The 24,940-nt window shown below is 49.8% G+C and overlaps 2 protein-coding genes across 3 annotated transcripts in view; one reads left to right on the top strand and one right to left on the bottom strand.

The window, feature by feature from the left end:
• The window catches only part of GNAZ (G protein subunit alpha z), a 53,365-nt gene extending 28,661 nt beyond the window's left edge, over positions 1–24,704 (top strand). For both annotated transcript variants that reach the window (XM_081285339.1, XM_081285340.1), the window contains one exon: positions 22,695–24,704. In XM_081285339.1, the coding sequence (XP_081141465.1) occupies positions 22,695–23,039 (345 nt within the window). In that variant the 3' untranslated portion in view covers positions 23,040–24,704. The remainder of the gene's footprint in view (positions 1–22,694) is intronic.
• The window catches only part of RSPH14 (radial spoke head 14 homolog), a gene marked incomplete at its 5' end in the record, with an annotated part of 76,715 nt that overhangs the window by 37,589 nt on the left and 14,186 nt on the right, over positions 1–24,940 (bottom strand). The window lies entirely within an intron of this gene.

The following is a 24,940-nucleotide window of genomic DNA, read 5'->3' as shown; positions in this document are numbered from 1 at the left end:
ACTATGGAGTGGGCAGAAGGTGGGCAGGCTTGTAGAAAACTGTAGTGCCAGAGTACTGACCAGCAGCCAGGGGTGCTGATCCCTAATGGGAGTATGTGCCCCTGAGGAGACTGTCCTGCAAATATAGTGTGTACTTGCCACCCTAGCACTGTGGTTGTCAAGCAGATTGTGAAGGAAGGTGATTTTAGTGCTTTAAAAGTGGAGTTTAAACAGCTGTGTCAAGAAATAAGGTGCCGGGGGATATGCAAGTTATCTGCAGTAAGACAGCTCGCACCTGATGATAATGGAACTGGTTCATCCAGCCAAATGAGAGGATTATAAATGTGAAACAGCCAGGTGTGGCTGATTCCCCACTCCCCGGTATACAGAGACCTGGAATGGTAAGGGACCTTATAGGTCCCTTAGTGTCTTTAACCAGTCAGCTTTGCAGATGAGGAACTGAGGCTCAGAGGTTACATTACCTGACCCAGGGCTATCTCTGACTCTCAGGGAGGACCCTGCACTGCCCCCTGGGGATTCCAGAAATCTCCTATTTACCTACCAACCCCATATCCTGTGGGTGCAGGAGTGCTCCTCAGAGGGCTTTGGGGGTATAGATTGGATTCCACCATGGGGGCTACTGTATAACTGGCCTCCCTTCAGGGAGAATAGAGGGCAGTCGCCACAGGGCTCAAGACACATGAGTGGGTGTCTGAACCAGCCCTCCCCACCACCACTACCACCAGTCTGTGGTAGGACCACAGGGAGCCCTGACACAGCCTGTCTTCACTTTGCCTCCTGCTTCTGACCCAGTTCAGGGCATAGCTCTAGTGATAGTATCTAGTGCTAAAATTGTGCCTCTCTCTGCATGGGGTGCCAGAGAGAGGCACAGTTTACCCGCCAGGAGCCTACTGCCCTTCTCCCTCTGGGCACTGATCTCCCAGCAGCCCCCTCTGATCTTATGTTGTGCCAGGAACTGGCACATATAATTTGTCCATGAGAACCATAAATCATTGCAACCCTGGGACAGTGGGGACCTCCTGGGCTAGAGCCAAAGCAGAGGCAGGCTGGCAGAAGGGCTTCAGTTCCCAAGGACTAAATGGCCCGAGAGGTGACACAACAGAGGTGAGAGGCAGAGAGGGCCAGACGGAGGCAGGTGCACAGTAGGGAGCAGCTAGCACACAATCTTCCCAGCCATTTCCCCCACCATGCCCATGCCAAGATGGATGCATGCACAGATGGACCACTGGTCGCCTAGAGGTGCTTGTGACTGGCTCTACAACCCAAGGTCCCTGGCTCCACTTCCCAGCCTTCATTTTTGTCCTAACTGAAGATTGCAGCTAGCTGGTTGTCTCTTGGGTGGGTCTTCAGCTGCTCTGGGCCTGTGGTTTGTGATCAGTAAGTAGTGGATATCTGCTTGCCCAGGAATCTAGGCTTCGGGTCCATGATTGGTGGGAGATGTTGGAGAAGGAAACAGATCCTGGTACCAGGTCCTTGGTACTTGCCAACTAGCATTTCAGATCACCGAGCTAGGACCTCCTCTCTGCTGTCAGGGGGACACACAGCCTCAGAGGCCTCTATCAATAACAATTTCTGTCCTTCCTTCCCTGTCATAGTGGGAGCTTCACTTGCAAAACCATTCCTTACCTCCTTTATGCAGTAGTTCTTTACCCTTGTTTGATCTTCAGTGAGACACTGGCCAAAAGGTGGGGTGAAGCCTGGACCTGAGCTTGGGTACTTGATTTTTAATAGATCTCTCTGTCTCCTACCTCAGCTACACCTGTGTGGTGATTTGGGTTTCTGATACGGCTTTTCCATTTATCCTTCTTTCCTTACCCTTATAAACCTAGCTCTGTCATTGAGTGTATCAGCTGTCCCTCTGTGGTGGTCAGTCACCTCCTGCTGTGTCACTAGATACTACTCCCTGGATACAGGCTATCACTGAACACAGCTGGGTAGCCGCTGGGCCACTAGCCCCATCAATCCATTTTTCACTGTGATGATAGATAAGTAAGTAGTGGGTATCTGGGATGTCCATGGTGGTCCTTGGATCTCTCAGACTAATGACCCTACTAAGACATGAGATCAGCCAGCTTGGTACATGGATGGGGCTTCCTTATAGTCTAGTTATGGTCAGTCTTTTGCCTAGCACTGATAAACATTAAGGAAAGAAATAAAGCACCTCCTCTGCAAAAAAGGGCACCAAGACCAGGGGATTAGGGATTAGCAGTGGCAGAGCCTCCCTCTCTCCATACCAGTCCAGTGCAGGGCTGGAGCTGACTCATATACCTTACCAGAGGTAATTTTTCAATCTCTAGGAAGTTTATTAGCTGACTTCATATTGACAGTGTTAAATCAGCCAGGTGGTAGTAATTATACCACAGAAATTGGCAAGCCCTACAAATCAGCTCCCCCATACCACATTGCCCTTACCAAAGCCAGTTGTTAAATGTTTACCAGCACACCATAGGCAGTAAGTCCCCAACCCTGGACAGAAGAGCCTGTCCTAAGTCAAGCTTAATAGTGAATTATTAGATTCACTGTTTGCATCTTTTTGAAGAACAGAACAGTGTCTTTGTCTTTCTGCTCTCCTCTTTTTTTTTGCCATTTTTTTAATTATCTACACATGACATTACAGTGGTCTTGGCAATTCATACATTTGTATCATTGGGATATAATTTCTCATTTTTCTAATTGTACAGATTGCAGAATCACACTGGTCATAGAGTCACCTATATACATACATCAATCATAATGTTTATTCTATTCTGCTGCCCTTCCTATCTGCCCTCCTCTTGCCCACTAACCACATATATTATTTCTATTCACATTTGTCCCACTCTCCTGCTGGCCATAGGTGGGAAGCCACCAAAGAACCACAGGTTGCCTTGGTTAGTATTTCCAGTGTCTTAGAGCCCAAAGTGGCTTCATGGTTATTCTGACCCTTATTCCTGCTCTCCCTGGGTAGGTTTAAGAGCATCCTACTGCACAGAGAAGCAACCTGCAAACAGAGTTCTGGTTTCTCTTTGTCATCAGCTACTATGAGGCCATCTGCTCAAGCTAGGGGCCATCCTGTGTCCTCCATCTGAGAGAAAACAAGCCCTCTGATATTCAGGAAGCAGTCACACGTTGTATGTGCAGGTTCCAGGCCCAGTGAGCTCCCAGTCTAAGAACAGAGGGTCATTTCTTTCCTCCCGAGTGGCCAGAAAAGGCCTGAGGCTGGAAGGACCTCTTCTGACCCAGCGACCAACTTGAAAGAGAAAAGAGGGCTTAGACATCTGGAGCAGGACTTGATTTTGCTGGGATGAAGACAGGGTGGTGATCTGATCTGGACCTTACAGAATCCAGCCCTAAGGCTGTGGGCTACTCTTGGGGCCATGGAGAATGCAGTACTGTGCACAGCATCTTTCAGGGAAAGCTGGCCCCGTCAGGCACTCTGCATCAGGGGCAGGGAAGGAACAGGTAGGGTCAGGTCCCAGGTGCCACATCCAATCCCTAACACTGCCCATGCCAGCAGTGCTGCCAGAACACACTGTGATAGAGTTGGAATTGACCTGTGCCTCATTCCCAGTCTGCATTTTTTGCTTACCAGACTATTGCACTGGATACTCACAAAGATGCCCCTCTCAGGTTGTACCACAAACCTTAGGGCTGAATGGCTCCCCACCCTGCATCTGTTCAGCCTGCCCTGGCTAGTAGGTAATTAATTTCCTGATCGCATTAGCCCTGCTCATTATGCACACATCAGAACAGCTCTGAGTTTTAAGATGCTGATTATTATTGTTTTAAGGGATTTGTATAATCTAAGAACGGAAAAACAATTTTTCCACTTATCAAGAACAGACTTGAGGGTGGAGGCTGAGGGCACTGTGGGCCTCGCTGACCTGGTGTCACCTCCTGTGTATTGGGGATTCTACTCAGGGGAGTTCTGTTGCTGGCCCTGAACAACAGGAGAGGGGTAGGAATGAGAGCAGGATACCTGGGGTTCACCTATGGGGCAGAAAGATGTCTGTGCGACAGGGCACAGGGCTTTCTACACAGAGCCTCTGTGGAGCTCCCCACGGCCCACAGGCTCCTACTGTCTAGTTTCTGGAGGGATTAGAATGGCAGTTAGCCAGGGGAGGGCACTGGGCCCTGAGAGAGACACCCAGCATTGACCAAGTCACAGTGAAAAGTGTCCCTTCTCCCTACATGTGTCTCCAAATTGTGCAGGAGGTAAGTGCTGGTCACAGGAGCTTGGGCCACATGTCACGCTAATCTGGTCTTCATTGTACCCATGGTAAATGCCTCCTTGGCTCCAACACTTTGTCTAATTTCATTAATAATAAAACCTGGGACAGTCTTCCCAGGGCCCCAGACCCCATGGCCTGAAGTTTACCAATGAGGCTAGCCCCACACACCTTTACCTGACCTGTGGTAACCCAGGGAGAAGCTGAACAACAGGAGACTTGGAGCCTTCAGGGCAATTTAGCCCAGCCAGAGAGTGGTCATGGGCAAGTCCCTTCCTCTCAGGCCTTCCAAAAGCAGCGACAAGTGAAAGCTGGAAAACCTGTGACCTGCTCAACATTCCTGAAGAGCCGCAGGCCCTGGCTTTTTTGTCCCAGGGCTCCAAGACACTGGAAATACTAACCAAGGCAACCTGTGGGTCTTTGGTGGCTTCCCACCTATGGCCAGCAGGACAGAAACTATAGAAAAACAACTGCACTACATGAAGCCAGGCACATCTCCTGCTTCTCTTAGAGCCTGAGGATGAGACCTCAGAAGAGGGCACAGCCCCAGGTCAGACCCAACCTGGCTCTGCCTTAGCACAGACAAGCTTGTCTAGGTTTGCCCCCCTCAACTGTAAAGTGGGACTGGCTACAGATCAAGGTTAAAAAGGTGCTTATAGAAGAAATGGACAGAAAGCCTGTAATGATGCATTTTCTTCTTCCCTTCTATGATCATGGCCCAGTTTAAGCCTGAGCACAAAAAGACAGGGTTGTTATCTACTATTACTTGTGCCTGTGCTTGGTGTGGTGTTATGACAGAGGGAAGTGTCTGCTTTGGAGTGTAGACCCTGAGGGGGCTCAGCAGGGCGATGAGCTTCTCCCAACCCCAGTGGCCTCACCCATACAATAGGTACCCTTGCCTGGTTTGGAGTAGTTGAGAAGACTGTGGTAATTGTCAAGGAATTGATGGGAACATGGTACCTGCCTGCTATTGAGCCTGCCAGCCATTTAATATTTCTCTCAGAGACAGCCATGAGCCCTATCTGCAGGAAAGTGAGTGAGCTGAGCCCACACACAGCATGAGGCCCAACAAGGCCTGTCCACTATAAAGCAGGCCAAGGCACAGGTGGCTGAAGCTGAGCCTGGGTCCCCAGAGGGACAGCTACCTCTTACTAGGTTACTGGGGCCTAGCATCATAGAGGGCTAGAGACACCCCACTGCATACCCATACAATAAGGTTTGGAGCAGTACTTCCTAGACTGTGGCCTCTGAGCCATGAGTGGCACCCTGGGCTGTCTCTTTCTCTCCCCGTCACTGCATCCCTTACACGGGGCTTACACGGCCATGGAGATGTAGGTGAGAAGAAGAATGGAAGAGTGGTGAGGTGTTTAGAGACCCACCCAAGAGGTAGCGATGCCTAAGCTGAGTGACTAAAGGGTGAAAGCATCCTCCCAGTGAAGAGTGCAGGCTCAGGCACCTGCTTATAAAGAGGGCAGAGGATAGTCATCCTTGGTGAAGCTGAGAACTCAGAAGGTGCTGGCCTGGGTTAGTGCTTTCAGCTGCCAAGAACCATGTAAATATGGGGTGTGTCCATGACAATAATAGCACCAAGCATGGGGTACTCTGCTTTCTCGTCTGTTTTTTAAATCACTGCTCACAGCCTACTTTATGGCTTGTACAACATGCCAAGAGATACAGCCTACAATATAAACATAACATCTTTGAGGATATTCTTGGGTCAAAAACTTTATCACTGACCAGAAGGTTCATCTCAAAAAGTCATTAGAGTTGGCCCAGGCATTAGTTCCCACTGAGGCCCAAAGATGACAAGACAGACCAGGAGTCCTCAGCCTGTGGACATCACAGGCATGATGTTCCTCTACTGTAAGGTTTGGAAGTGACTATACAATGCACCAGCCTCCCTACATGACCTCTTGGCAACTTTGCACATCTGCTGACCAAGTCTTTAGCCAGGGATGCAAAAGTTTTTTCTCCTAGAGCAGCTTCTGAGGTAAGACAAAAGCCTCATCCTAGATGCTCTTATCCTGCCACACCCTTCAGACAACTCCAGAGGGACCATTTTGAAGCTTTAGGCCTGCCTAGGCCATCTGCCAACACACCAGCTCTCACAGCTGGGTAACTGCTGCATTCTGAGCAGCTTACCACACATGCAGTTATGGGTATTGGAGATAGGAGCAAACATCCCCAGGTTCCAGGCCCCTGATGTGGCAGTGCCTATGAGCCAGGAAGTAAGTCACATCTGGATTGTGTGGCGTGCACACACACACATCATTGTTCTCAAGAGAGGCTTCAACACTTGAACTAGATTTTAGATAGAGTCTTAGTTTGCTCCAGCCTTACTGTTCCTACAGTTGGAGATGCTGGGTTAGGCCAGTAATGATCCAAGTACTTTTTTTCTTCCATAAAGGATGAGCATTGTAGAAATCTATTTTATAGGCTACAAACACAGGTCCCCCACTGGGATCTCTCCTCCTTACCCCAATTTCTCAGGTCCGTCACAGGAATGGCCTAGGCCTACTACAGATGGTTTCACAAGCCTGGGCACCTACAGGTGTGAGCTGGGGCTACAGCCCCAGTAGCCAGCAGTGCAGAATTTTCACCTCACTGAACATTACTAGGCTGTAGATCCCAGAAGGTCCTGTGAAGCTGAGATAGGAGGGACTTCATGAACTACAGTTTCCTTGCACAGGTCTGTGTCTGTGTTAACAGCCTCCAGTCTACCCGGCACCTGTTTCCTGTTGTCTACTAATTTCCTGTGAGTGACTGACAGCAAGGGGACTTAAATCAAGCCAGCAAGATTTAGCACAGAAATAAATAGGAGTCAATTCTCATTTCAGCTGAAGCAAAGGCAAATTGGGACTTTGAAAGAAGTGCCCCTCCCTGTAGGATGGGAAAACATGTGAGTTCCAGTATGACCTGCAGCTGGAGCTTCATCCCATAGTGCTGCTGGCCTGCTGGGTATGAAATGGAACAGGACACTGGGGCTCCAAGCCCTTTCAAAGCAGATGCTCCCAGAATCTTGTGGGAATTTGCTCTCCCAGCACTGGAAGCCTTAGAGTATTCCTAAATCATTCCCTCCCTGCATGTGACTCTCACTGCCTGTGTCACACCCTGGGCTTTGCTTCCCAGGGACTTTGACCAACAAAGAAAGGGTCTCATCAGACCAAGATCTAGCCAGTCATTGATTTTGAGATCCATTGAGGACAAAAAGCAAAATGGAGGGATGGATGAGATGCTGGGCCTATACTAAGAGGCCACTGCTGCCAACATACAGACTTGACAGAGCACAGTGTCCAGCAGCTGCCTTCAAACTCTTAGAAATCCCTATCAGGGGCTAGGGATGTGGCTCAAGCAGTAGCGCGCTCGCCTGGCATGCGTGCGGCCCGGGTTCGATCCTCAGCACCACATACAAAGATGTTGTGTCCGCCGAGAACTAAAAAATAAATATTAAAAAAAAAAAAAAAAGAAATCCCTGTCAGGTGGTGAAGCCCCACTGGGACTTGAGAAAGTTCTGGGTTCAGTGCCATTTATAACTCGCCCTAGAGTAGGTAAGGCAACCTAGAGTAGGTAAGGCCCTGGCTCGACAATAGTCCAGGGTTGTCAATAGGCCATCTGTGTCCACTGAGACTGCCCAGTTCAGGCTGGCCGAGTACCCCAACTCCAAGTCCCTCACCCAGCTCTTGAGGACTTTATTCACAAGGTACATTGTGGGTTCAGAGCTGTGGAGAGGGATGTGTGGTAGTTGACAACAGAATCAAAGGAAATGCATACCAGTACATTGCACACAGTTTTTAACCCCTCTCTACCACACAGATGAGGGAACTTGGATTCAAGAACAGGTTGCCCAAAACCAGGGGCCTCTTGACTTGGAAGCCCCTCCACTACATCCTGATTATCCTTGGCTATCCACTGGGCAGGGTTGGGAGGCTATATCCCTTGCTGTCATTTAGAGTCACCCTGGCCCACTCCATGTTGAACAGGCAAATAAGAGGCAGACAAGCTGAACTGCTGCATGAGACAGGAAGTAGCTCTCCACCATTTCTGGCAGGTTCGGAACAAGGGCTTTCCAGGCTATTAGGGCCTGAGTTATGGCTTTACTGGCAGACTGTTATCTTGTTTAAACAGTCCTTGCTGTTTGAAGTGGCAGGCCTGGCCTGTGCTGTTACTATGAGCATTGCACTTATCACTGGGCATAGTTGTTTGGGGCGGGGGTTGGGGGTAGCAATATACACAAGCAAGCAGAGGTTCTGACTTCTGGACTCATCTCTACCCAACTGCCATGGCAAAGAAGCCCCATCTGTCACTGCCCGAGGCCTACAGAGCTAAGTGCTCTACAAAATGGGTGCATCTGTCCTCCCTCCCTTCCTGGGCTAGTTCCCGCAATAGGTGGAGGTGGGTAGGGATGGGGAGAAGAGAAAGTGACAGTAAGAGGCATCAGATGAGGGAAGAGAGCAGTGGCCCTGAAGAAAAATTGAGGTCCCCAAGAAAACCAGAGACCCAGGAGTGTCTCATTTCATGAAGTGTTGCCCCCAGTTGCTAATCCTTCTGTGCCACTCACTACTTGAACCCAATGGGTCTTGTGGATCTAAGGCTATCTGCAGGTGGCATTGGCAGCTGGGGTGGGTGGAACAGTAGCCTGGCAGCTGGGCGGTACAGTATTCCCAGCAAGGAAAACCCATCTAGGGGAGCACAGCAGTGGAGTTGGGTCCTGGGGTCTCTGCACACAGAACACAAGGGGATTGGCCAGAGGATGCTAAATTACAAAAATTAAACCCAAAGTTTCACCCACCAAGATACAAGATCAGACAATTCCCGATCCTTCAGAACTGGAAGAACACCTGCTTATCAAGCCTTTTCTGTCTCTTCCGTCAAGTTGACTACCTGAGGGCCAAATCCATCGGTAGCTGCACCTGTGCAAGAGGCCTGGGGCACCCACGCCTCCTCTCACCCCTGGCCCCACAATGGCTGCCACTCTGAATGCCTAACACACACCATCTGGCCCTGCCTGCCATTTACCTCAAGTTGGTGAAAGCAGCCCCCAGATGGACAGACCTGTGCTCGCCGGCAGATGATGAGCAATAACAAGAACAGGGTCCACTTTATTTTTTGTTTTAGAAAGAAGCAAATATAAATATTCTCTGATGGAACCTTTTAGGTCTCAAAGCAGTTCCCATAGGTAAAGTTCCAAGATATATAAACTCATATTCAGAACTTTAAAAGGTATTTTAGATGAGAACCGCAAATAAACTGAGAACTGGGTGGGGGGGGGGAAACGAGTCCAATGGTATTAAAAGCAGCACAGTATTTTTAAAAAGAGTTGAGGTCATGATGAAAGGGTACCACATAATGGGAGTCGGTGAACCAACCAGCTATGGAAACCAGAGGAAGAGCAATCTAGGGTGGGGGGTGGAGCCCAGCATCCACCATGACCCAGGGGAGGTCAGCATGGCAAAGGCCTCCAGGTAAAGAGGAAACCCTGTGGTTGAGGCATATGTGTTAAGGAGACTAGAAGTCTAGCGGCCTAATATAGGGGAGTAAGTGGACACAGAGCACATGCATGGAGGTGGGTCCCAGTGAGGAACAAAAGTGGCAACATAGACTCCCCAAGTGTTACAGGTGCCACCATGGGAGAGAACACAGGCAGAGGCCACAGCCTGTCACTAGGCCCTCTGCACCACACCCCATGGATTGTGCCAAGGCCTGGATGGCCTCTGGCAAAGCAGCCCATCCCTGGTGTGGCCCTCTGTGGCACCTACTCTGTTTACACAGTTTGGTAGCCACTGTACTAGCCAGCCCTTTTGTTTGTTTCGTCTGCCTTGCTGGACAGAGGGTTTGCATGTGTATCCCTCCTCTAGGGGACTCAGTTCTCTGAAGCCAGGACTTTTCCTCGCTCCTCTCTGTCCCTCAAGGCAAGAAAAAAATCTGCACACAGCAAGAGGTTAAAAACTATCTAGGAGTGACCACCTGGGTTCAGAGAAAAGGTCAGCTGAAGCTTCTAGGAAATCTGGGCTTGCATCTCAGCCTCAGGTCCATGTGTCCTCTTAGAAGGAGCAGGGTCTTTGTGTGGATTGGTCAATTCTGGTGGGTGGGTGGGTGGGTGGGAAGGAGATGCTGGGCTCCACCCTCCTTGTTAATATTTGTTGACCATGTCTTTATTGTGACTCCTTTCAGTTACCCAGAATAACTGCTGTTTCACAGCTACTAGGACCTGAGACTGGGGTAAAGTGGAGTTCAGGGAGAACCATGGCCCACACTGGGCCTGGCAACAAAATAGCTCCTCTAGGAGCCGCCCTTCTGGTGGTCAGAGGCTCAGAGTGGGCTGCCTCCACAACCCCTCATTCTGGGCCCCTAACCTCTCTTGCTGTATCCTGCCTTGCTAAGGGCCCAGGTGCCATCCTTCCAGGCTGACTCAGATACTCTACTCGGAGAGCCTAAAACTGAAGTAAGCCATAAAGAAGGGATCAGATGGAAGTGATGAGCACTAAGCCAAGGGCAAGTCTGACCAAGGGGACCTGAGAGTAGGGATACCCAGGGCCTATTCTTGGGAAGACCGTGGCTGCAGGTGGGAAGCAAGATGTGGAACCGGGAGTCATGGAGTAGCTGGGATTGGTGGTAGAGAGGCAGGAATAGGGGCCAACAGCCAAGTTGGTTAGAGCCAGAACAGCCCTCCATGCAGGCAGGGCCATGCCTTTCTACATCAGCATCCTAAATACCAATAGAACCACAGGGTCAGGCTTGGTGAGAGGGTGAGGCTGCTCCACCCTGGGCAGCTGAAGGGAAGTTACCACCTTGAGGAAGAATGCCCTGAGCATAGGAAGGACCCAGAGGTAGCAGGAGCAGCCCTCCCCCACCCCCATGCTCACCCCTGTTTCTCCCAGCCTGGCTATTAACCTAGCCCTTTGTGTGCTGTCCCTGCAGAGTAGATCTGGGGGCCACCAAGTCATTAGCTTTATTAATCCAATTCTTCAGGGCAGCAATTTTAGGTTTGCTGGAGGAAGAAGAGGGGAATGCTAACCAGATTGGACTGGAAGTGACCCCACATCTGGCTCTGTCTCCAGACAACTCTCAGCTTCCTAAGGCCAGTATTACTGGGGAGATGACCAGACCTGAGGAGTGATTTGGACTATCTGGGGCTCTCTTTGGGGCAGGGGTGGTCGGCCAGGTAGAAAGGCCTAGTTCTGCATCTATAAAATGGAAAGTTGCAGGAGTCTCTTGTGGCTTCCTCTCCCTGGTAAGTCTGGGAGTCCCTTACAGCCGCTTCTTAAAAGGAACAGAGCTGGAGGGCATTATGGTAGCCACCCCGTCCCCAACACACACACACACACACACACACACACACACTCACACACACACACACACACACACACACACACTCACACACGTAGAAGCCAGGGCAAAAATGACCTCAGGGTGACAAGAGTGAAACACACTCTGGAGTTCTCCATCCAGTGCTCCTTCAGTTCCTTCACAGATGCCACAGCATCCTGTGCCTCCCTCTCAACAAGAGGCCCACCCCACCCATGGGTGCTCCAGCTAGGAGGAGCAGAAGGGCCTCCTCTCTTCTCTGCCCATGACCCTCTCCCTTAGGGCAGAGTGAGCCAGGGCCTTAAAGGAACTGAGGGAGGGCCAGATCCCTCCAACTTCCAGAGCCCTCTCTTACTATCCCAAGTGGATGAATGGTACAGTTTGGACTAGGAACCTGCCCCAGCTCAAGGACCAGCAGCTTCCTCTTTCCTTTGGTCTGTGTTACTGTGTGAGGATGGAGGCGTCTTCCCCAGTTGTCATGGAAACAGCATTGCGCCTGCAAAGAGTCAGGTGCTAAGCTGAGCAGAGGGAGGGGCAGCTGGGCCTGGGTGGCAGCTACTGTTACTGCATCCCAGCATCTGAATGCTGGGAAAGATCTGAGGGCAATCAGAGCACTGAAAGTAGCTGGATCCTCTTCACTTGCCATTTCCTGGTGGGCAGCAGAACCATGGGCACATCTGTTTTATCCATGTAAGTTGACTATGATTGGTGTTGGATGAGCCAAACACAGACCCTGCTCCCAGGAGTCACTTCCACTGAGGAGAAAGGATTCTAGCAGGCAACAGCCACTATCTGGGACTGCCTGAGGAGGCCCATGAGCCCAGCCCTGTGAGTGTGAGCAAAGATGACTCACACCTCCTCCACCTGCTCCTGCTCTGGGCTTCTGCCAAGAAGGAGCCCCTGCACTGCCTGCTTGGGTTCTGTCTGGCTTCCCTTCTCTGTCTTCCTTCCCCATCACCATTATGTGTCTTAAAATCCTTGAAGACAGGAGGTAGACAGTGGCCTCCCCACAGGCTCTAAAGCAAAAGAGATCAGTGGATCCAGAGATATTCTCAGCAGCACAGCCAGTTGGCCACCAGACAAAGGCTGCAGCCACAAATCTCCAGGCCCAGACCAGAGAGATGCATGCATAATGGACTTAGTCCAATCTAGCAACAAAGGGAGACCCCAAAAAACCTCAGGGGCTTGATGCAGGGCCCAGCTGTAAAGCCTTACATTTGCCTGGGGTATGATGGAACCTGGAGATAGGGAGGTCTTGGGGAGAGGTGTCTTTGAGGAGAGAGGGAGTGTCTCATCCTGTGCCCAGACTAGGGCTGACTTCATAGGAACACCAAACTGATCCAGGTTTCCCCAGGTCACTACAGTAGATCCATGTGGCCATCATGAAAAAACAGCTTATATGCCCAGAATTCCCATGCAGTTTGTTGATAGAAAGGTCTGGGACTCAGCTAATACATCCCAGGACCCTTCCCCAAGAAGCCAGTAGGGCTGTGAGAGAGCAACTAGACTCTTCAAAAGAGGATCAATTTCCAACACCCTACCAACACCAGGCTTTAGGGTTCAGTATCTAGCAGACCATGTGCCCTTTAAACCATCTTGTAGTGACAACTCAAAGCCCTGGGAGATCCACAGACTCAGTGACTTGAAACACCTTCCATGGGGTATGTGACCACATTCTACAACCAACAATATGATGGTCCTAGGGACATCAGGGGAAAGGGAGGGAGAAATGGATGCTCAGAGGGACACTTGGCCAAGCATTCTATTGGAATTGGCTGGGGCAATGTGGTACAGAAAGGCCTCTTCTCTGTGAGGACAGGGATACTGCACACCTGCAATGACAGAGTGATTAGAGTAGGGAGCTTGGCAGGGAGATCTAGAAAAGTCCATCAAGGCCAAACCCCAAAGCACAAGGAGGGTCTATGGGGAATGGGGACTCAACTTCAGGGACAGGGAAGCATGGAGGGGTGCTGGGTAAGGTCTCCAGAGTTCCAGCTGGACAGTTCCAAGGAACATCAGCTGAAGCCAGGAAAGGGGAGAAAAATAACATCTCATAGAACTAAATTCTAATGGCCAGTTATCTGAGCTGATTTGACACACAAAGGGTCACTCTGAGCACAGTACACTTGGCATCCGACAGGGTGTCACTCCTGGGCAAGCACTCTAGCCCTGAGGCCAACCCTAACCAAAAAGGCACATGGTGGACAGCTGCTCAGCCTCAGTGCTCTCTAGGAGAACTGGGTGTTCCAAGCTTAACTAAATGGCCTCTTTGTGACAGCACAGGATTCCAGAGACAACTACCCTTGTGCCCAGGTGAGGCCCTGCAGATCCCAGGATCCTGCCCTGTACCCTCAACACTTGTCAACATCACCTCCCTGTGTCCCAATCCCACCCACCATGTGAGCTACCCAGCCTCCTGCATTCTGGACCTGGGTGGGACTCTTCCCTACAGAGCACAGGGCCAGAGGCACCCCACTTGCCTCCTACAGCCAGCCAATAGAACCAGCTAAACATCCACCAATCACCATTTACTTCTCTGCTACTTTGCAATGAGAAAAACACACGTACATACCTCTCCCACACTAGACTTGCCCCGATTCTTGGAGACAAAGAATAAGCTGTTTTCTGAATCACTGACACCATCCTTGGAGTGGTGTCCACCCATTCCACAGCTGCAGACACATCTAACATGGGTGCTAGGCATAGGGGCATAGACATCACAGATTCCTTCACCCCTTTGTGCCTGTCAGAACCACAGGGCATATGTTGAGGGTATGGTCCACTCATCCTTTCCTCTCTAGAGAGTTGCCCCAGACTTCACACCAGCAGGTTTTAGGATGGTCCAGGGAAGTGGCAGAGGCTCTTCCTGCCACCAGGCCCAAAATCCTGTGTTCACCTGCCTCTGTCAGAGGACAGAAAAGGGGAGAGCAGTCAATTCCACACTGAGGCTGCTAACCAGGGATGTGTTGGTTGCTGTCGCAGGAGTACCCCTGTGCCCTTCAAGCTTCATCTTGCCAAGCTACCAGGCAGCCCCAATCCTTCACCACTAAGGAAGGGCCAGAGGCTTGGCTGTTATTTCTGAAGAGTGCCAACATGAAGTCCAACCCCATATGAAACTCCCCCTTGACCCTTCCAGCCGGTGCACTGCCCTTGGAGCCTGGCACTCTGTGGCTCAGACAAGGCAAGGCCACGTGGTTTAGTTGCAGCAAGAGCAGCCATGGGACTGGCTGGCTGGTGAATGAAACCCATTCATGTTCCCCACCCAGCCCCACAGCCCCATTTCCAGGGTGAAAAGCTGAATTCACTGTTCCATGAACAAATGCTCCAGGCTTTTCTACAGTGGGCCAACTTGGGCTTCCCAGATTACACTAGAACTGACAGATAAGGGAACTGAGTCCCCCACAACAGTGCCCCCATAATACTGCATCAAATCCCCAGCACACCCAGACTGCTTCTCTGGCCTTTGTCCTCCTTTACTTTCACCCTAACGATTTCCCTTCCCCCTGCTGCTGTGAGCATTGGGTCACTTATCTCAGACTCACAATGGTATCTGCATTGTCGATGGCAATGCCACCTTCCTAGGAAAACAAAGTGTGAGATGGGGGTTTCCATGGTGAAAGGGGGTTTAAGAGCTGCCAGTGGGGCTGGGGTTTCCAGCTTACTCATTCCCAGGATTCATGCCAGTGCCAGAAAGAGCTGCAGACTTTACATCACCTACATTTTACATAAGGTCTGATGCTTGAGAACTGATTGAGGCAGATGTTCTTGTTTTGTATTGAGGCCACAGCTGTCCTGCTCTGGACTCTGGGAATGGGTGAAGAGTAGGGGGACAGAACAGGTCAGTACAGAGCCTTCCCTAGCTACCAGTGCAATCCCCAGCACAACACAGGACAGGGCCTTCACCTGGCTACAATATGTGATGAGAATCATCCAATGGGTCATGTTTAGCATGAGTAGGGATAGGGAGGTGAGGGTCCCAATGCTGGAGTGTTGGGAAGGGGTTAGACTGGACTAGTGTTCCAGAGAAGTGTCACATGTTGGTAGCCAGCATGGAAACCAAGAGAAACTGGCGTGTGCTTGGCCTCTAGGAGGAGCTGTTGGGTGGTCCAGAGATGAGCGATGTCCCCATGAAGACAAGGCCCACACACAGTGTGCCTTCTCAGGATAGGAGGGGTTGGTGGCACCTAGAGCCCCAGGGTGGCATCCAAGGCAGGAGGTGCATGAAGTTAGTGTGGGCCTTGGAGGAGCTTTCTACAGGGGTATCCCAAAACAACACTGGCTACCCACCTAACCACAGGACCTCCCAAAAGGAGGTCAAGGTCAAGGAGTCTAGGGCTGATTTTTCAGCTATTTTGACATGGGTCTTTTTCATTTCTTAGAGGAAACTAAAACAGCATTTTCTAAACCACAGTTTACTTGAAGCATAAAATATAATTGCTCATTTTGGAAATTTTATGGTTTTTATATCAGTTATCCATCCCTTATTCATGGGGAAGGAAGGTGGTAGTCGTCACTAACCTGACAACCTGTGTGATGACCTGAGGTAATGTGACTGCCTCTAGTTCTGCATCCAGCCAGGCACACCAGGACAGGTGCCACATGCATGTAGCAGATGGGGACCCAAGCTCCCACCCCCAGTGGGTGAAGGGCCTAATGTCCCACAGCAAACAATGAAAACACTAGGGCAGTCAGCCTCTATCATGTGCTCACCAGTATACTTAGTTCTGAGCATGTGTACAAATGTGTGTGTGTTTGATTAAAAGCCAAGCCCGTTTGTGAGCTACTGTCATCATAGGTGAGGGGTATGAGGCACTGATAAGCTGGCAGAGTGAGACAAGAGACTGAGCATATTCTGTGTGGCATGGCTGGCCTATGTGAGGCACTGAGGGGCTGGTGAGTTGAGAGAATAGGAAGTAATGAGGAAATGGGGGAACAGGAGATAAAGAATATATGGGTCATGAAGAGCTTGTGTGGGACTCCAGATTTTATCCTCAGGAGTTTAGTCAGGAGACAGCCTATAGGAAGATGGTTCATGCCTGAGGACATTAGAAATGAGGGGAGGAAGAGAGCTTCAGAACCAGCCTGGTGACTCTTCTGCTCCTCAGAGTGGCCACTGAGTTACCATATACAGCACTTGGGTGACTGTGAAGAAAGAAAAGGAAGGATGTTGCCCTCTGGGCTTCTCTATAGCAACAGCACAAGTGGGCTTCAGGATACAGCACTGTGGTGTCCCAGGAGGGGTGCACCGAACTGAGGGTCAGATCATGGGTTCCATGAGGCCCTGGGTGAGACTCCTGCCTCCCCAAATAGCCCTCCTATGAGCTAGCATTTAGCCTGACCTATTAATGGGGGTTAATAGTGGTAACTGGAAGAACTCAACTAGTACTTGGCGATGTTCAGCCCCACAAACAAGGGGAACTTACTGCAAGGAGACTGTCCCAACATGCAGTAGAAGGGGCTGACCCAGTATGTTATGTGGTGCAATCTGCCTTGGGTGGCCATCAGACCTCTGAGCTAAGGAGTCACAGGAGCTTCCTGGGAAGCCAAGCTGACTTGGGCTTATGACCAGCACAGAGGTGTATCACTGGCTGAATCCCTGACTGAAGAGCTGAGGCTTTTTCCCCTCTATTCCACTTCATCCTCCTCTACCCATGGGTCCTCCCGTAAGAAGTCACTGGTGAGAGGACATTCCAGTGCCAAAGTGAGGGGCAAGTGGTGTGGCTAGGGAGAATGCCCATCCGCTACAGGTTGTTTAGTTTTGTGCCTCCTCATAATAGCTTGGCATTTTGTTGTTGTTGTTATTGTGTTGTTGTTGTTGTTGTTTGGGGAAGGGGTAGAGTTACTGGGGATTGAACAAAGGGGCACTTTACCCATAAACTACATCCCCAGCCCTTTTTAATTTTTAAGACAGGGTCTTGCTAAGTTGCTGAAACTTACAAAGTTGTTCCAACTCACAAACTTCCTGCCTCAGCCTCCTAAGTCTCTGGGATTACAAGTGTGCACCACTACACCAGGTTAGTCCTGGCATCTTACAGATAAGGAACCAGGCCCAAGAGGAGAAAGGAGTTGTCTGAGGCAAAACAAGCACTGTGCTAAGAGTGAACCCCAGCTGGGCGCAGTGGCACACTCCTGTAATCCCAGTGTCTTGGGAGGCTGAGGCAGGAGGATCGCAAGTTCAAAATCAGCCTCAGCAAAAGTGAGGTGCTAAACAACTCAATGAGATCCTGTCTCTAAATAAAATTCAAAATAGGGCTGGGGATGTGGCTCAATGGTTGAGTGCAATCCCTGGTACTCCCGAAAAAAAAGTGAATCCCAGACCTTGTGCACATAACCAGGGACATCTGCTCTTTGTGTCATGAGTAGAGCCTCTGGGGAATTAAGACTGAGGGGTTTCAGCTCCTGACTAACCAGATACAAGCTCCATTGTGCTCCTTAACTCACTGGCCACTCAGAATACTATTCCAGGAGCTGGTTTGGCTATTATAGGTGCTGGCACCTGGCAGTGGTGCTTTAGATGAAGACGCATACTTGAAGGTCAGCAAGCTGAAAACCCCTAAGGGATGGGCCATCAGTCCCTTTCATAATGTGGTATGGGAGACAAGGCCCAAACAAGTACCACCCTGAGGTAAAACAGGTTCAGTGACATTGGGTATATTTGGTTCTGTCGGAGCAGGGGCTTTCTTCTTGCAAATGGCTAAAGAAATGACTGCACCACCCTGGGGACTATAGCCAACCACTGACACACCTTGTTACAAATCACTGATTTCCCATCAACCAGCCCTGAGATTCCCGCCACTGCACAGGCTTCTAATGGGAACCGTCTGCTCCATGTTATTATTATAAACAAATGTGCAGACAAACCCCAGCCTCCTAGAAGGTGCCACTTCGCTGGTGAGTAAATCTTGGAGAGTTGAGCATCAGTGCCCTGGGCTAGCATCACAATAACTAATGGCTGCTGTACTTCCTCCCACCACGGCTTCTCCATTGGCAACTGGAGAGGTAAGGGCATGGAGGGCTTCTCCCTGGGAGAGAACATTGTGGTTGGTGAAAAAACGGTGTTCTCCATGAGCCCTAGCAAGAGAGCCCCCCTCTAGGCTTGTCAGTGTGTGGAATGGGAAAACTTCTCCCTGACGGGGGTTATCACAGGGACAACTCCTCTGATTCTTGGGTTTGATGAGAGCATGTTTGTATCTGGCTGATTGGGGAAGTCACTACAGGACAGGGAAAGGATGGATGTGGCAGAAGTGACTAGAATTGGATGACTACAAAGCTGCCTCTGGCTGTTTACACCCACCAAGGCAGGAGAACTCCTAAAGACCAGACTGAAGGACTGGGACCTTATGGTGGTACAGAGGGAATAGTCAGCTATGTGCTAAGGAGATGGAAAAAATGCCCTGCAGGGTGAGCAGAACTTGGACAAGTAGGTGGTACTGCGGGAAAGAGGCCTGAGATACAAGGCATGTGGCCTCATCCCTCCCTTCCTCATACTCACGCAAACTTTATATGGTTTCCAGAGTCACAGCCCAAAATAGCATGGCTCTTTCAATGGCTGTGGTTTGAATTATTAGGAGACCATTCTGCCCACCTGCCTGCATGTGGGACTGCAGGAGCATAGGAACAACTGTGACATGGTTCTGAGGCTAAGAGGCACCCATGGGCAGGCACAGGGACCCTAGACTGGGCACATGTCAGGGGAGTAGACAGAGATCCCATCACTGCTTCTACTGTTGGTCTTTTTGAGCCAAGTATGGCACCACTTTCTGAGTATAAGCTCCTTTTTCAGTTTCCACTGAGCAGAGACCTACCTGTAGGCCCTCAGCCTCTAGTCTAGGGACACATCCTAGTAGGACATAGTTTCTGCCTCACTTGCCAGGCCTTCAGACACCTTGAAAGGGTGCATGCCAGTTCATGCTGCCCATTCTAGGCCTTCTGAGCAGCCTTCCCAATTTGTAAAGATGCTAGAGTAGGTGTCCACATCCACCTCCCCATGGTACACTGCTCGTACTCAATGAGGGCTCAGCCAGCATCAGTGAGGGTTAAATGGAGACAGCTAGTTTAGGGTCTACTCCCACTCTGAAGTTTCATGTCTTTGTGAGCCCACAAGTCACACACAAGGGTCAATGTCTCCATAAGCTCTCCTGAATCCTGCTGGGCAGGACTCAAGAGATGGGACAAGAGGGACAGGCATCCATACATATAGAGGTTTTGTTATTCTTTGAGGCCCATCACCACCTCCCAGGAGCCTGCCATGAGGGCCAGTGTGGTTTCCCCTGGTTTGTCCTAAGGAAAAGAGAAGAACAGGAAAATCTGAGCCCCCCCAATACCAGCAAAGCAAAAGGAACCTGAGGTGTGAGAATGGGCGCCTGAGGGGGGGGGGTCCTGAGCTTCTGGGAAGCCCATTACCCACACCTGACCTGAGGCTACCCACACCTAGACCTGAAATCAAAAACTCTGGTGAGCACGTGTGAAAGATGCCACACAATGGAGGAAGGACCCTACCTCCTCTGCTTTCTGCTGCCTTCTGAGATAAGTGTCTGAGTTTCCGTGATCTTTGTCAGGAGCAGGATGCCCAGAATCATTCAGGGTTTCCAAAGCCTATTGAGAGGCATCATCAGGGAAAGGGTCCAGACCACTTGGGTGGAAGGGGCTTATGGTGCCAACAAAAATGGTCGCTAAGATGGCCTAGGGGATAGATTTGCCCATCTGGTCTGTTGGCTCCTCCCATTGCCACTCCAGCTTGCTCCACGTGGATTTCAGCACCTGAGCTCTTCCCCTTCACATGTGCCCTACAGAGAATCAACCCACAGAGCCCTCCCTGAGCGATGGCCAGCATTCTTGTACCGTTGTAGCATGCTGAGGTGAATTCCTACTTCTCTTCTTGGCTACATTCTTCTTCCTGCCCAAGAAGCTGGGCTAAGCTGGATGCAGAATCCATGCCGACTCTCACCCCAGGTGATCCAGCAGGATTCAGGGAGCCTGAGCCAGGCCCTTACTCCTACTCTGTGCTTGTCTGTCCACCCTTCAACCCCATGATCACAACCTGCTAATGACCAGACTATCCTCTTCATACCGCCAGCCCACCCCTAAATGGAGCTGGATACTCCTGCCTAGCCCCTCTGTTCCCTCAGCCCCAGGGCTCACAATTCTAGGGCCCATCGCCAGACATGTGGACCTGTCAGTGGCCCATGAGTTCAGAATATGTTCAGCGAGCATCTGCTCAATGAACATGTGTTAATGACCATAGCTGATGCAGTATTGGGGATCAGAAACATAGCCTCCACTTATAACATTCCTATGAGAAGTGACAGGTCTGTTTCCACATTATCTTTACAATGTAGCTTCCAGTAATTAGAGCTAATTACTCTCCCAGTAGAATGTGACATTCCTAGACCAACACTGATCTCACCTTTGGGAACATCATATCCGGTTCAACTGTGGAGGTGCTTGTTCCCCAGGGCACTGCTGTGATTGGAGCCCTGCCTCATAATTCTCTCTGCAGTAAGGTCACTTCCACCTACACCTGACCTGAGGCTACCCACACCTAGACCTGAGGCTACCCACTTTTCAGTTTGTATTCTGAGATCATCTAAAGAAGGAACAAGATTAGATTTGGAAAACATGGTCTCCCAGATGGACATAGAAATCAGGGTGTCTGTGAGGCATCCTCCCGGCTACCCCTGGGGTGACCTCCCTTGGATCCAACCTACAAGAGCAGCAAGCCTAGAGATCCTAACCAAGGGACATGGAACACATTTCCTGCCTCTCTAGCTCTCAGTTTCTTCATCTGTACAATGGGAATAAGATGGTGTGAGGATTGAATAGGTATCACCGCATGTCCATCTGTAGTTGCCATTTATTATTACTGCAGTCATTGGTGATATTGGTGTCTCATGTCTGCACTGTTAATGCCAAGTACATTGCAATACTATGGTCAATGGTGATAAAATCTGGTCAGAAAAGACCTTCAATCCAAAGCCTTACATCTTTTTTTTAATGTAAATTTATATTTATTGACTTTATTATTTTTACTGCATTTCCACCTAATTTGTATGGAAGTTATATATTCTTTCAGAGATTTCAATATTTCTATCAGAGATTAGAATATGATTACTTGATTTATTAAGTCTAATATCAATTGGCTTTTTAATCTTTAACTTGGACAAGGGCAGAGAACTTCTTTTTTTTTAAAGAGAGAGAAAGAGAGAGAGAGAGAATTTTTAATATTTATTTTTTAGTTCTCGGCGGACACAACATCTTTGTTGGTATGTGGTGCTAAGGATTGAACCCGGGCCGCACGCATGCCAGGCGAGCGCGCAACCGCTTAAGCCACATCCCCAGCCCCAAAGCCTTACATCTTAATTAAACTGGAACCAGACTTGTCTGGACTTTTAGCTGGTTCAATTTATCTTAAAATGAGGACAACTTTCACCAGCAGTAATTCCAGGTAGGAGTTCTTGTAGTTCTCAGTAGTTATTTCTTTTAGAAGTGAGAACTGTCAGTTTTGTGGTAGATTGGGGAGACAAAAGCATTATACTGCTTGAAGTCCAGAGTTACTCAAGGTCCTCAGAAAGAAGAGAGGCGAAGATGGGTGGTGAATAGGGCCGTGTTCTATAATTTGGTCACCGCTGTATCCTGAATGCCATCTTTCTGCTCTCTCCATGGGCCAAGCCTACCTGCTCAGTCCAGGCCACCAGGCAATAGGGCCAGGATCCTGCCCTCAATATACAGCAGGGCTGGAAGCCTTTAGCAATGTAAAAAAGCCAGGTAAGGTGGGGAGAGGAGCCTGGTGCAGGGCAGGCGTTTCATTCCTAGCTCAGAATTCTTTGGTTACAGATGTGCAGGCTGCCCCTTCAGAAGTACCATGTAGCAGGATCAAAATTTCAAAGGACTGCACAAAACCCAGACTTAAAGGAGACATGATCTCATAGCAGCTCATGTGGAAGATTTGAGCTTCCGTGCATGGATGTAGGGCAAGCAAGAGACAGGCATGGGAAACGCTATGGGATTCAGAGTGTGGGAGGAAGCTGACCTGAGAGAGGAAGGACTTTATAAAATCATGGTGCTCTCTTGGGGACCAGAATTGAGCTGGCAGACCCTGTGCTAAGGAAGGCTTCCTCCCAGCAGGACTGAGGGTCTAGGGTCTATACATGCTAATGCCAGCACTTTCCTTCCCCCACCCAGAGTCGAATGGCGGAGAGCCTGCGCCTTTTTGACTCCATCTGCAACAACAACTGGTTCATCAACACCTCACTTATCCTCTTCCTGAACAAGAAGGACCTGCTGTCAGAGAAGATCCGGCGCATCCCGCTCACCATCTGCTTCCCTGAATACAAGGGCCAGAACACGTATGAGGAGGCCGCCGTCTATATCCAGCGGCAGTTCGAGGACCTGAACCGCAACAAGGAGACCAAGGAAATCTACTCCCACTTCACCTGTGCCACTGACACCAGTAACATCCAGTTTGTCTTTGACGCAGTGACAGATGTCATTATACAGAACAATCTTAAGTACATTGGCCTTTGCTGAGGAGCCAGGCCCAGCCTGCTTGCCTATGGTAAAACCCATGGGGAATCACACCCCAACTCGTGCTAGAGAAGCCCAACCCAGGGGCAGGAAATGGGGAGCCTGAAGAATGTCCCCCACAACCCTCAGCTGCCACCTCCTTGGCCCCACATTTCTGCAAACATAAATATATATGGATAGATTGCTAGGTAGTTAGACACGTGTGCACATGCGCGCATGCACACACACATACACACACACACACACACACACACACACACACACATACACCACACACACCTGGAGATGGCAGAGTTCTCCAAAGCACTGAGGTCTCATCAAGATTTGAAGAGCTGTTGTCACAAGTTTATTATAAGATCATCCTGCCCCTTCACTCTGCCTTCCTGAGCTGGCCCCACTCTGCACAGAGGTCTGCATCCAACTGCTGAGGAAAGGCAGCAGGGCTGGGACCAGGTCAGGCCAACTGTGTCCCTGTTGCCTGGAGGAAGGCCAGCTCACCACCTGAATTCTGGACTGAGGACCTTGCCAATGACAAGGAGTGAAGGCTAGAGCAGGGACTATAGGCCATTCCTGCTGGCCATACCCTACACACAGCTGCTCTGTACCCCATTTGTCCTGGACCTGGGACCTGAGGAGCCATGTGACAGCACTAACCAGACCTTCAGCCACTCATGGCTCTTTTTAAACAGCTTCAAAATATGCAGCAAAAAATCAACACAATAAAACAAGTGGCACGATTTACTTCAATTTAGACCAGCTGGGTTTCCAGTTTTTCTTCTACTGGTCTGATGTTTTATAAATTGAAACCTGGTTTTTTCTTCTCTGACATACTTTTTTTTTTTTAATTTTGGCCAAATCTCATCGTGTTTCGCAGGAAAACAAAAAATATACAGAAATTTCAGATGCAGTTGAGTATTCTTTTTTAAATGCAGATTTTCAAAACATATTTTTTTTCAGGTGGTCCTTTTTGTGTCTGGCTTGCTGAGTGTAAAAGTCGTACCCGGATGACACTGTCCCTCTGCTCCAAAGGATTCTGGGGCGAATAGTCCTGCAAGGCTAGTGCAGGACATATGTTGTACATAAGCCTCTGTAGTGTCCTCTTGTTATTGGTGCAGTTTTCTGCTTTGTTTTTATTTAAGAAAAATAAATGTGATGTATTTAAAGAAGGTTCTTCACCTAGGAGCGAATGAACAATAGCTAAATGTCTTGGTATTTAAAGCATAAATTATCTGTGGCTTTGCTGAGTGAAGGAAGGAGAGGCAAGAGATTGTTCCCCTGCAACCCCCAGTCCCCACAGGCCCCAAGCCTGAGATAGGCTGGGAGCTGCTACGACTCCTGTGAAGGCACAGCCAGCGTTGTGGCCTGAGGGAGGCCCTGCTGGGACCATGCATTCTGCACCTTCCTGTCCCATGGGCACTGGCCTTGAAAGGACCTTGGCCGAGAACCATGTGTAAATAAGAACCCCTGCTGCTGGGAGGGGAGGCACCTCCAGAGCCCTTAGCATATCTCCTTCTCTCTCGCCCTTTGTTCAGTACCCATGTGTCCAAGGTCAGCGTGCAGAATCACAGCCAAGGACTTGAAGAGATGTACAGAGGGAAAGAGAGGAACTGGTGATCATATGAAAGTCAAAGATTGTCTACTTGAAGAAAATAAAATACCCTGAATGGAGCCGAATCTTGTCCCAGTGTTCTGTGTACATGGCTAAATTTGGTGCTGTCTCGGGCAGCTGGGGCTACCTTCCACACTGAATTTCCTTCCTCTTCTGCTCCCACATTTCCATACAATTAGATAAATACCCCCCACCCGAGCTGAGGATTGAACCCAGCTGGGCAAGTGCTGCAACACTGAGCCACACCCCCAGCCCTAGGTAAAATCATTTTAAAATTATTGTCAGGAATAACCTT

This window comes from Spermophilus citellus (genome assembly GCF_964194105.1).
Source record: "Spermophilus citellus genome assembly, chromosome: 3".
NCBI lineage: Eukaryota > Metazoa > Chordata > Mammalia > Rodentia > Sciuridae > Spermophilus > Spermophilus citellus.
The sequence above is the reverse complement of the archived record's forward strand: the minus strand, read 5'-3'. Positions and strand labels throughout refer to the sequence as shown.